This window comes from Trichosurus vulpecula, chromosome 8 (assembly GCF_011100635.1).
Source record: "Trichosurus vulpecula isolate mTriVul1 chromosome 8, mTriVul1.pri, whole genome shotgun sequence".
NCBI classification, from domain to species: Eukaryota; Metazoa; Chordata; class Mammalia; order Diprotodontia; family Phalangeridae; genus Trichosurus; species Trichosurus vulpecula.
In genome coordinates this window covers 86174801-86187131 of record NC_050580.1, presented here as the reverse complement: position 1 = coordinate 86187131, position 12331 = coordinate 86174801, and the positions used below count along the sequence as shown (strand labels likewise).

The window sequence follows — 12331 nt, the reverse complement described above, 5'->3', positions numbered from 1 at the left end:
CCAAGTGCAGGAAAGAGGTAAAATACATTTCAGGTGAAAGGACTGTATGTTCTCTCCACAGAGGAGAACAATTTATTGTAATTGCTAAAGATCAGATCAACCCCACCTCCAACACTCCCTTGCACTGAAATGCAGATAGATTCTATTCTTCCCTTCCCTTCTTTATTTTTAAGCCAAAAGATTCTTACTCAGACTCTGACTTGCCTCTAGCAGGTTTGAACATTAAATGCCTTCAAGTACCTTACATTCTGACAAAACAAACAAATGCCACCCACCAAGAAACATAAAGACAGCCCTGCAGAAAGACACTGGCCTACCTACATACTAGCTACAGGTGCCCATCTAATAGAACTGAGGCAGACAGAAGGGCTCCTGCCTGTCCTGCCATATCCTGCCCCATTTTTAGAATGGAGGTAAGCAAACAGCAGAACATAGAACTACAAACCAGTAAATAGAAAGTAATTATTTGTAAGGCTGTAAGGCCTCTACCTACCTTCAAGGAAAGAAGTGTGCACAATTTTAGTAGTTACTCATATTTCTCTTAATAAGTTAAAATTCTGTACACACACACACACACACAAACATGAATATAGTATTTAACAAAAAGATTCCCCTTCTCCTTCTTAAATATCTGTTGATAAGGAAGCTTCTTCTCTTCCATCACTGAAAGCTTACTCTATTAACATTTATGCAAGGATCACAGGGATACTGTAAAAAGTATCCCAAAAGTTTTAGTTCTAAGTTTTTGAAGCTTATAACTGCATTAAGGCTTTTGGTGCATCCTCTCTATTTGGCAAGATTCTTCTTCCATTCTCCACTTCCCTCACTCAAGATTTACTTTATTAACCTTTATCCAAAAATAAGAGGATCATGGATTTAGAGCTGTAAGTCCAATTCCTTCATTTCATAACTGAGGAAACAGGCTCTGAGTGATGTGTCACAAGGTGACACAATGGTAGACTTGGGATTCCAATGTAGGTCCTCCATCAAACTGGATACCAAGTAGTCTATTCAAACTTCAGAGAAGAAAATATGGATGAATGACAAACACCCAATTCGTATTTGCAGTTTTATGTTCAAATGACTTTAATGTCATATTTAATGCCTTATAAACCATAAGGGTTTTGCTTTTTCCTAAGAAGGCAAATCATTCATTTTTCTTAAATTAAGAGGACAGGTTTTAAAGAAATAAAAAAGTCACTGTTTATCTTGTTTAAAAAAAATTTTCTGGAGGTTATTACTTCACTTCTTTCTGCATACACAAAGTTGTTAAAGAAATTGCTACAAAGTGTCTTTTTTTCTTTAAAAAAAAAAAACAACAAACGTTATTTTCACCAGACAGCTTAACTGAACATCAAGCCAAACAAATTGCCAACGTTGAACAAAAACATTTTAGTGTATTCAATTATTCACTACATTTCAGCATAGACTAGGTGTCTGACTATAGTACTACTTACAGTTCAACAAACATTTGTTTTAAATATGGTGTGCAAAACACATTGCTAGGTTTCAGGGGAAAGATTCAAGTTGAGGTTCCTGAATTCATGACGAATGTAGTTCAATAGGAGGAAGATTAAAAAAAAAAATACAGGCAAATGTAACACACAGTAATTCATGGTAAGTGCATTACACTTCTAAATACAAACTGGACACTTTAAAAGTTTCCAAAGCGGTCAACCAGGCTAATAAACCACAATAGCAATGAGCATTGTAATTAGTCACCACCAAATGCATAAGTTTTCCAGCCAGTGTAAAAGAAAAATTTTAAAACCATGCACTGAAGAACTTTCAGCAAAAAAAAAAAAAAAAAAAAAAAAAAAATATTTCACAATTCTAAGTAAAACAAGAGACTTTTGTGCCAAAATTTCAGCCCCACAGAAATTAAAGTCGTGGAGTACTTTAAGTGCCGCGAGTAACAGTGTCAATGTGATTCTAAAAGACTTAGGAAACAACAGAAAATTTCAATTAAGAGAGGGAAAGCAAAGTGTCCAGAGAGAAGAAACTTAAACTGAGAAGTCTTGTGGTTCTTGAATGCATTACTCGCCCCCCTCCCAGAGTGCTTAATTTGGATATTAAACCTACAGTTTACTTACACTGTTTCTTGCCATTTATCAGCTTCATTAAAGATACACAGGAGCAGGTCACCAGCAGAATAAATAAGGTTTAGTTCGGATACAAGTGGTAAACACGACCCGCAAATTTACATCCCAGAAAGTCTAGTTTAGAGACACCCTTTAGAACCTAACATTATATAACACAGGCTGCGTATTGTGAAATAACTCATTTTAGCCTTCTAAACACTGTAAATTACAATCAAGCCACAAACTCCCAACCAGACCAAATAAAAAAAAATGAGGCTTTTCATTGGTCTGTATTGTCCCAGCCCACATGGTATCAGTGGGTGTGTCCCCTCGGGTAGGCCCTCTGATTGGTTGCATGGAAACACCACTTAATAGGCTGTGATTTGGGGGTTGTCAAACTACACACCTCCTGACTAGACGTTCACCAATAGACCAGTGAGGTTGGAGGCTACTCTGCAATTCAAAGGGCAAGAACGTCAGAGGAGCGAAGGGAGTAAGAGGCTGCAGCCTCGGGGAGTCCAGGGAGCCGGCCGAAGGCGTCCCTTCTCCCAGCCGTGGTTCCCCGTAATGCATTCTTCCCAGCCGCAAATAAGACGGCGCGAGCCCTTACCGAGGGTAAATGCCCCACTGCCCATCCCTCCGGAGAAGCGTCAGGCTGTCACGAGCAGTACCCACACCGATGGCCGCCCGGTGCAGTCCGGGGGGTGTGAGTTGGAGGCGCACCGTAGGCAGTGCCGGACGGTGTGACACCCCTAGCCCCCCGCCCGGGCTCCGCCGCCCTCGGCTTCCCCTCCCCCGGCACCACTTACGCGGCCTGTTCTTCCTCCCCGAGTCCATCCTCCTCCGGAGTCTGCATTTCTTGGCCGGGGAGTCGTGGAGAGGCGGCGGCCCGTCGGGCTGCGACTGGGGCCGGGGGTCCGCGCTGCTGCTGCTGCCGCCCGCGGGACCCCGGCCGCAGGGTCGCGGCTGCAGCTGCGGGGGCGCGGGTGGCGCCGAGGGGTGAAAGCCGTTGTGTAAGACGCCGTTCACCAAGGCCGCCGAGCCACCGGGGCCCCCCTGGGGGTGAGGGTGCGGACGCGGGGCTGAGCGCTCGGGAGGTTGCCCCCGGTCTCCCATTCCGGAGCCGGAGCGGGCGGGGGCTGGACGGAGTAGCGCGGGAGGACTGGGCCCAGCTCAAGCTCGTTTGCTGGAGGTCATTCTCGGTCGTTTTTATTTCCCTGGATCCTCCTCCCTGCGGCTTCCGATCCAGCCGCCGCAGAGCCGGCCCCGGAGGACGCCGCCGAGCCCTCCGCTCCTCCCCTCTCCTCCCTTCTCCTCCCCCCTCTTCCCTCTCCTCCTCTCCCCCTCCTCCCTCTCCTCCTCCTCCTTCTTCTCCTCCTCCCCCCAGCCCCTCGGCCCCACTGCGCCTGCTTCGTACATGCCAGCCCACCCCCGGGCTGGGCGCTCGGACTCTGGCAGGCCAGGGGCCACCAGATCCCCACACCGGAGTGGCGCGAGTTCAAAAGCTTCCTCTGGCTCCCCAGACCTGTTCCCGAAACTGAGCATGCCCGGGCCTTCTCCGATTTGCCCCACTGGCGGCTTAAGTGGTCGGGGTTCTCGCCCCTGCATTCCTGGGGGCACGAGCTGGGGAGCTGTGTGGGTGCGGAGAAGGAGCTGGTCTAGAAGGAAGGTGGGAAGAATCCTTTAATTTCAAAGCAGGAAAGGACACTTCTTTTACTCATCTAGTTCAACTGAGTCAAAAAGTGGGGAAGTGACTTGTCTAATATCACACAGGCACACACACACTAGGGTAGGTGAGAAATCCAAGATTCTGAGCTTTTCTCCACATTAGCAAAATTTCGCCCCACCAAAAACACGATATATCCTTTGCAAAACCAATCCCTCCGGTCCCTGGGTTCTCAAAGAGTAGTTTTTATTTGTGGGGTGACTGGTTGATTGAATTCCCCCTGAGATTTCCAACATAACAACAATAAATAGCATATAGAGAGAGAGCTTTAAGGTTTGCAAAGCGTTTTACATATAACTCATTTAATCCCCACAACAACTCTGGGAGGCTAAGTGACTTGCCCAAGGTCACACAGCTGGTCTCTGAGGCAGGATTTTCTCTCAGGTCTCCCAGATTCCCAACTCCAGCACTCTTTCAACTGCTCCACCTAGGTGCCTTACACTTAACTCGGTACATAATTGTTTGCTTCTAATTTCTCCACCTCCCACCCGCTTTGGAGTGTGAGCTGACTGCATTTTTGCCTATCTTTGTATCTCCAGCACTTAGTTCAGTGTGTGACAGTAGTAAGCCTTAACAAATGCTTGTTGACTGACTGACAGTGAAGGGGCAGACTGGGTGGGGGTGGAGGTGGTGAAGAAGGAGAAGGACATTTATTTATAGAAAGGTAGGCAGACATGGTACAGAGGGAGGGAAGTTTCTGGGCTGGCAGTCACACACCATGAGGTCACTATGAGTTTTCTTTCCAGAGAGAAAACTTAGGAACGCAGTGAAAGGGGAAGCAAAGGACACAGTGGGGGATAGGGTTACCTGAAAATAGAAAAGCAGAAATACAGAGAATTTAAGGGAATTCCATCCCTCTGGAACTGAGACCCTAGACCCCACCAGGGCTATAGAAACACTGGTCTAATCCCCAGAGGACACCACTAGTATAAGGTGACCTTGATCTAGAAGACCCATCAGTACTGGTGTCCAGAAGTGGAAGTAAAAGGCAAAACCTCCCTTTAATTCCCTCTGGGCTGTGAACAATCCCCAAAAGCCCTGGGTTTAAAATGCAACCTTGACTGTGGCTCCAGAACACCTAGACACAGCCTTGTTTCTGTTTCAAAAGCCTGCTCTTATTTGTGGATGAATGGCACTGCCACAAGCTGCCGTTTGTCTTTTACAATTTAATCATTGTAATAATAGGTTGTTATGCCACAAAGGGAGCCTCTACTCTGTGCTTAGCCTGTGTGAACAGACTCATAAGGGTAATGAAGCTGTTTAATTTGGTAAAGTATCATCTATTGGTCATACTTTTCTCAGGAGCCCTCTCACTTTCTACAGCTTCCTGCTAAAACTTTTTTTTTGGCGGGGGTGGTGGGGAGAGGTTAATGAAATCTATCCTTGCAAGCGCCTACAATTTTCAAAATCCTGCCTGGGTAAGCTGTGCAGCCTTTAATTGGCAAGGTAAATTTGGAATGCAAATAGGAAGTTTTTGCATTACAGTATCTACCAGGATACATTACTCTTTCCTTGTCCTCATGTGTCCCCCAAGCCTTGTGCTTCATTTGCAGCCAGATGGCCCAGACCCAGGGCAAAAGTGACTGCCCTCAGGACAGAACATCCTCCACCTTGTTAATTTCTTATACCTCTTGAATTGTGGGTCTTCTGGTTCTGTGCCTTCCACCCTCTGCCTCCAATGACCAGTGGAAAAGAGCCAGGTTGTAGCTCACAGGCTTAACCAAGGGGGTGTGAGAGAGGGTGTGTTGTGGGTGTAACTTGACCAAAGGAATGTGTGGAAGGAGAAGGAGGCTTTTAGTGTATGGACCGAAGAGGAGGGGAGACTTCTCATCTCCAGTAGTTCTCATTGGGGGCAAAGGAACCTATATATAGGGTCCCAAAACACATAACAGCCCTGGTGATATTGATGAGGGCCCAATCTCTGGGAACCCCCTTGAATCTGGAATACAGTCTCTGGGAGCCCCCTTGAACTGTTCTTGAATCTTCCAACTGGATCTGGCCTTCCCCTAAGGCCACAAGCCTCACATTATCATTAGGCCCAAATCTCTACCTAGCCTCGCCCTTTGTTGTTCAGCTACTTCCCACCCTTAATCCCATTACCTCACCTTGCCCTCCTAGGACTTCCCCTCAAGACCCTCCCTAAACCCCTCCTCTGCTAACCCCAGACCACCCCTCAATCCCTCCTACAGTCTTTGTGTATATAATCTCCATCTTGCCTCCATGAAGGGGCTCAAATTCAATCTAATTCAGTAGGTTGAATCTGGCCCGCTTGTGGAAACAGGCGTCACAAAGGGGGGAATTTCTTAAGATAGCCCATTGTGGTGAATCCCTAATAAACTTTGTCTTTTCCCTTGGCTAAGAAGGCTTGAGTCGAATTCTTTCGGCAGGACCCGGTGTGTGAATATTTTGGGGCGTCAAGCACCCCTCAACCTTTTACCTCTTCAATATCTGCCAGGGTCCCAAGAAAATGCTGTTACAGATGCTAGTCACAACCCTTGGAGACAAATAGGGCGGCACTATAGCAATGACCTTGAACGCTAAAGGAAAGTTTATATCCATCCTAGCCCCACGCCCCCTCATACACACACACACACACACACACACACACACACACCCACACACCTCTTCCTTTTGTGCCGCCACCAAAATCTGATTCAAAATTCCTAGGCCTGGAAAGAAAGAGCTTTCTTCAGAATTTCACTTCAAGTGCCCAAGCCCCTTTAAGAAAAGATTACTTGTCATTTCTCCCTTCTCAACCCCAAGGCCTAAGTAGAGCTGTTTAGATAGTCCTAGGTTGTCAAAAATAGCCATAAATTGAAAGCTTCTGTTTCCATAACTTGCCCTCCTGGAAAAGGTTCTAGTTATTATCTTCAACCCAACCCCTGCCTCACTACCGCTAGTTTCTCTCATTTTTACTGTGATGCCATGAAATGCCTGCTCCTTCAGTCATCCTTCCTCTGAACCTTTGACCTGTCTTGTTCCAATTCAGCTCAGACTTCCCAGTTCTGCCCGACCCCCAGCTTACCTTGTTCCTAGGTATTATCTACAATATGTGCCTGCCCATCTTCACTGCTCACAAGATTGGTCCTATCTCTCAGGAAGCCACCTAGGTCTCCAAGTCACACTATTAACACAGCCTGGCACTGGATAGAGCACATGGTATGTGTTCGATGGTCCTTAAATGGATGAATATTTTGATTAATTGAGGATCTTATCTCATTAACAGTATTAAATCTTCCATGAAAAAATGAATGAATATTAAGGACTATCAGGCATTATAGTAAACACTGAGGATACAATGTTTGAAAAAGAGATAGGCCTAGCCCCTTAAGGAGCTTACATTTAATACAGAAAGAGATCACCTGTAGGGCCGAGGTAACCAAGGAAAGCAATTTTGTTCTGAGGAAGTGGAAAGTGAAATAAGCAGGAAGGAATGAGATATTACAGGCAAATGGATGACTGGACAGGATGTGAAACTGAAAAGTATGGCATCTGGATTTTCTTAGGCTCTATCTTCTGAGAATTCTTTCCTTCTCCAAGGAGTAGGGGAAGGGGTTGCTCTTAGAGGCACCGTAGTCTGTCAAGAATTAGTAACATTCACAGAGAAGGCTATGTAGTTTATCCAGGAGAAGTGAAGACACCTGGACCCTTCTCAGAAGTACAGGAGAATGATAGGAACAGAGAGTTTACAAACCAAATGAGAGCTCCCAGTCTAAAGAAGAGGAAACTCCTTGGATATAAGAGGAAAAAAATCCTGAGAAATACCTGTACCTTGCCTATCGGACCGTGCTATATGTAACCCTTTCGGGGAGTGGGATCACAGATCTCAGTGGCTCATGATAGCGACAAGGTCACACCAAGTTTTACTTTACTCTCCAATTGTCTGCCTGAAAGCTGCACTGCTCACTTCTTTATCCTACTTCCCTGTCTAACTCCTGTCTTCCACCCTACTTACTTCTGGAATCATAACCAAATCAATACTGCCTCAGGTGCAATTGGAAAGGATGTGTCAAGCCACTGTCCCTAGGACTGCACTCACAATCCTTTTGGCTTTCTGAACAGAAAATACTCCCTCCCTGATCATTAATCTCATATAATTGTTGTTTCTCCATATTAGAATATAAACTTCATGAGGGCAGGACTGTCTTCACTTCTGTATGGTACTTTATGGGTAGCTAGGTGGCACTCTGGAGTCAGGAAGATCTGAGTTCAAATTCAACCTCAGACTAGTGTGACTGTGAGCAAGTTACTTCACCTCTGTTTTCCTCAGTTTCTTCATCTATAAAACAGGATAATAACAGCACCTACCTCCCAGGGCTGTTGTGAAGAGCCAATGAAATAATAATTGGAAAGCACTTAGCACAGTGTAGTACTTGAGCATTCAGCTATTGCTAAGAAGACCCTGCCCCCAGCCCCTGATTAAAACCCCCAGTCTGCAGAAGAAAGTATGGACTAAGACCCTGCCATTTGGCGTTCAGCAAATGTCCCTGGGGCCCCGTGACTGCTCAAGACTCAGAGCCTGAACTAATTAACTAGAAGAAAAGCCTAACCCTAACAGTCTCTTTGTTCCCTGAGTAGGCTCAGAGATGTCTCTATCTTATGTCAACAGACCCAGATGGAGCATCCCTTGGTCTGTCCATGGCCATTAAGGGTGAAAACCTTAGCCCCAGACATTATCTTGAATGAATGTGACTTTTCCTTATCCTGATATTTTATGAACATATACCATGTTGTGGAATGTTAATGGCAAATTGGACACAGAGATCCTGGGTTATAATTTCAGTTGACACTTTGTCAGCTATCTGATTTGTTGTATTTACAATCTATTCCATTAAGGAAGTTCCTCTTCTTGTATCATGGCCATAAAAGTGAGGTAACGTAGGCTTGCCGGGTCTGCTAAAATAACATAAGTAAGTTTCAAGAAATAATTAACCACTGCACCTTGATTTCTGTATAAATATGACTCCTTCAGCCGAATTCGTGGCCATTCTGATTTGGGCTGCTAATGCCCCAGGACGGACACCAGCTAATAAATTCTCTATTTAAAACTTATACTCTGTGGCATGTCTTACTCGCTCTCGGTACAACAACAGTACCTGGCACATAGTAAGTGCTATATGTTGGTTATTATTAGCTATTGTTCCTTAATACAATCTGTGGCTATCATATCTCTCTCTCTCTCTCTCTCTCTCACACACTCTCTCTCTCTCTCTCTTCATATATATAGATACACACACACATACACACACACACACACATATGTCTATACATACACATAAACACAACCATAATGAGACAGTATCAGTAGCATGGTGAAGTAGAAAAGATGTTCAAATCCCAGTTGTGCCACCAGTATGACCTTGGGTAAGTCACAGCCTCCATGAGATTCAATTTAATTAACTGTAAAATGAAGGGATGATATTGAGGTTCCACCAAATATATGCTCCTATGACGAACCAGGAAAATATTGACAATAAAAAGATGAATTTTGTAGCAAAAAGCAGATTCAGATCATTGAAACTACTGAACAATTTCCTCTCCTCCTCCTAAAACCCCAAATGCGACTCTCATCTCTCACTATCCATTTGTATGCCCAAGTAGGTAGGTATATAGACACACATACATACATAGATGCACATGTATGTATGTCTGTGTGTATGTGCATATCTAGACACATGTGTGCATGTATACCATCGCTAACATTTAGATAGTGCTTATTGTGTTCCAGGCACCGAGCTAAGCACTTTACAAATATTGTCTCATTTGATCCTCACAATAACCCTGCTATTATTATCCTTGTTTTACAGATGAGGAAACGGAGACAAACAAAGGTGAAGTGACTTGCCCAGAGATTTTAACTCGGGTTTTCCTGTCTCCAGGCCCAGTGCTATTCACTGCATTATGCATAATTTATATGTATATACCTAAATATATGTATATGAACAAATATATGTAAATTTATACATATGCTGTGGCATAAAACAGGGAGCACAGTCTTTAAAAAAACAAATACTTTCATATATTAATATATAATTCCATAAGCTACTATATATAATTTATTTTCATCCAGTGATATGGCATAATCTGAAAAATATGCATTCTTCATCCACTTTGTTTTTCTCACATGGAAATCAATAGAAACAAAAAGAGTAGAATCATATTTCCTACACCTAATATATCTAATGTGTGACTTTATTACCACCTTGATAACTGCTATCATTGAAGGTTTGGAAAGCACTTTTATAAATATTATTTGATCCTTATAACCACCTTGGAAGCTAGGTGCTATTATTATCCTCATTTTCCAGATAAGGAAATTGAAACACATTAAGTAACTTGCTCAAGGTTACACTGCTAGTAAATATCTGAAGCAAGATTTGAACTCAGGTCTTCCTGACTCCAGTTGCTCCATCTACTAACCTGTATGACCTGTAGCAGCTCACTTAACCTTCCTGGGGCTCAGTTTTCTCTGTAAAATGAAAATGTTGACCAGATGGGCTCTGAGATCCTTTCTAAGTCTGACTCCATGATCCTACAATGAAAGCCCAGGTCCTAAACTTCTATAAGGGATGTAGATCCAGGAGGAAAGAGATGCCTTCAAGAATGAAATCCTGAAGACACAAAGAGAAACAATCCTAAGGTCATGGCCATATCTTTACTTTCAAATTCAACCAACTATTTAAAAGCACTTTCTATTTTCAAAGCAGTTTGCTACAGGATTATACTCTCTGACCTCAAAGAGCTTATGTTCTAATAGGAGGATGAGGTCTCTGAATAAGGGCTACAATATAGAGAAGAGTATATAAGAGATTTGTAAAGAAAGTGTTAGAAAAAGTCAGGGGAAGGAAAGCCCATTTTTAGGTGGGGAAGGATTGGAGGGTGGAGCAGGGTTTCATGAAACCTTTATGAAGGAGAGGTATTTTATGGAGGAGAGAGTTGACTTACAATGTAGTAAGGCCTGCCTTTGACTTATAATGACTCTATGACTGGACAAGTCACTCTCTGTGCCCCAATTAAATTTCTAACACTATAAATAGCAGATGTAAGTTTAGAGGGGGCTGGACAGTAAGGCATCCTCTCCAGGCAATGAAGAAGCATTCTGAAGCACGTACTTACCCCTCCTATCAGCCACTGTTGCTCCAGGGGACACCACAGCTACTTCCTTGGGAGATGTTGTCATTCTTAGAACAGGTCTTCAGGCGGTTTAAGTAACTATAAGAACCTCTACCAAAGAAATGAACACCTGAAGACCGGAAAGGGAGGCAGCTCCCTCAGGCATCTGCTTGCCTAGGCCACACATTAGTCACATCTTGTGGCCAGGTGAGGAGAAGGTCGTCTCCTGCTTAAACCTCTAAACAGCTCAGAGAATCACATCCATGCTTGAAGCTGGAAAGAAGAGAGTGCTGGGTCTCCATGGACAGGTAGTTCAGTTGGGTTTGTTCCTCTTAGGATATGGTCTCAGCTGAGAAAGGTCAATCTAGGCACATCCAACTGAACGTTTCTGTCCAATCACCTCCAGACTCATGTGGCTGCAGTTTCCAGCTCTGGAGGACTATGGCCTCTAAAATTCCCAAGTGTGGCCAAAACCAGATTAAAGTGTAATTGGGAAATGTTTAACAAAATAAATAACCATATGATACAATGTTGCTGTTGAGTTGTTTTCAGTGTCCTCTGATTCTTCATGGCCCCAAATGGGGTTTTCTTGATACAATATAGTTAATGTTAATTTGTGGTTTTCCAAGACAGTATAAAGCCCGCAGGGATCCATTCTTCTTTGAGTTTGATGCCACTGGACTATATATACCCTCATGTCCAGTCGCCAGTGGGATTTCTGATGGATCCTCTACATTTCCCCAAGTCACCAAGTCACTTAGACACTCACACTCAGAGTAGTTGTTTGCCTAAGATCAGGAAGGAGTTTGTGGTTGTTATTTGTTGTTGTGGTATCCACTTCATGACTCCATTTGGGGTTTTCCTGGCAAAGATACTGAAATGGTTTGCTATTTCCTTTTCCAACTCATTTTACAGATGAAGAAGCAAAGCAAACAGGGTTAAGTGACTTGCCCAGGGTCACACAGCTAGCAAGTGTCTGAGGCCAGATTTGAACTCAGGAAGGTGAATCTTCCTCACTTCAAGGCCAGTGCTCCATCCACCTTGCCACCTAGCTTCCCCTCAGGAAGGATTAAGCATGCAAAAAAAAAAACCCAGAGGTGTTATGTATTCACAGACATATGGTAATCAGGCAGGGGAATTTCTCCAGCTCTTCCTCCCGCATCAGAGAGCTCAAAGTATCCCTCATCATTCAAAGTTACCAAGGAAAGAGAACAATAGATGGACATATCACCCCTTTTGTATGCATACTTGGTTCTGGCTGAACAACTTCTGAGTCATTAGTTCATCCAGCCAATTAGAAAATATTTTTTGCCATTACAGAGTCTGAGCACCAGTGGCCAAAAATAGGCTCACAAGCAGGCAAAGATGCCTGTGCATGAGCTAAGATCTGAGACCAGTCAGGGATATCTGC

General features: G+C 44.0%; 1 protein-coding gene across 3 annotated transcripts in view; it reads right to left on the bottom strand.

The window, feature by feature from the left end:
* Window positions 1-11289, bottom strand: part of PANK1 (pantothenate kinase 1) — a 79619-nt gene extending 68330 nt beyond the window's left edge. Inside the window, exon 1 of one of the 3 annotated variants that reach the window (XM_036734370.1) lies at window positions 10924-11289. In XM_036734370.1, coding sequence (XP_036590265.1) covers window positions 10924-10987 — 64 coding nt within the window. In that variant the 5' untranslated portion in view covers window positions 10988-11289. Of the gene's footprint in view, window positions 1-2093; window positions 2313-2890; window positions 3384-10923 lie in introns of those variants that run through there. The other 2 variants (XM_036734369.1, XM_036734371.1) reach the window with 2 other exon arrangements.
* Window positions 11290-12331: the final 1042 nt, after the last annotated feature.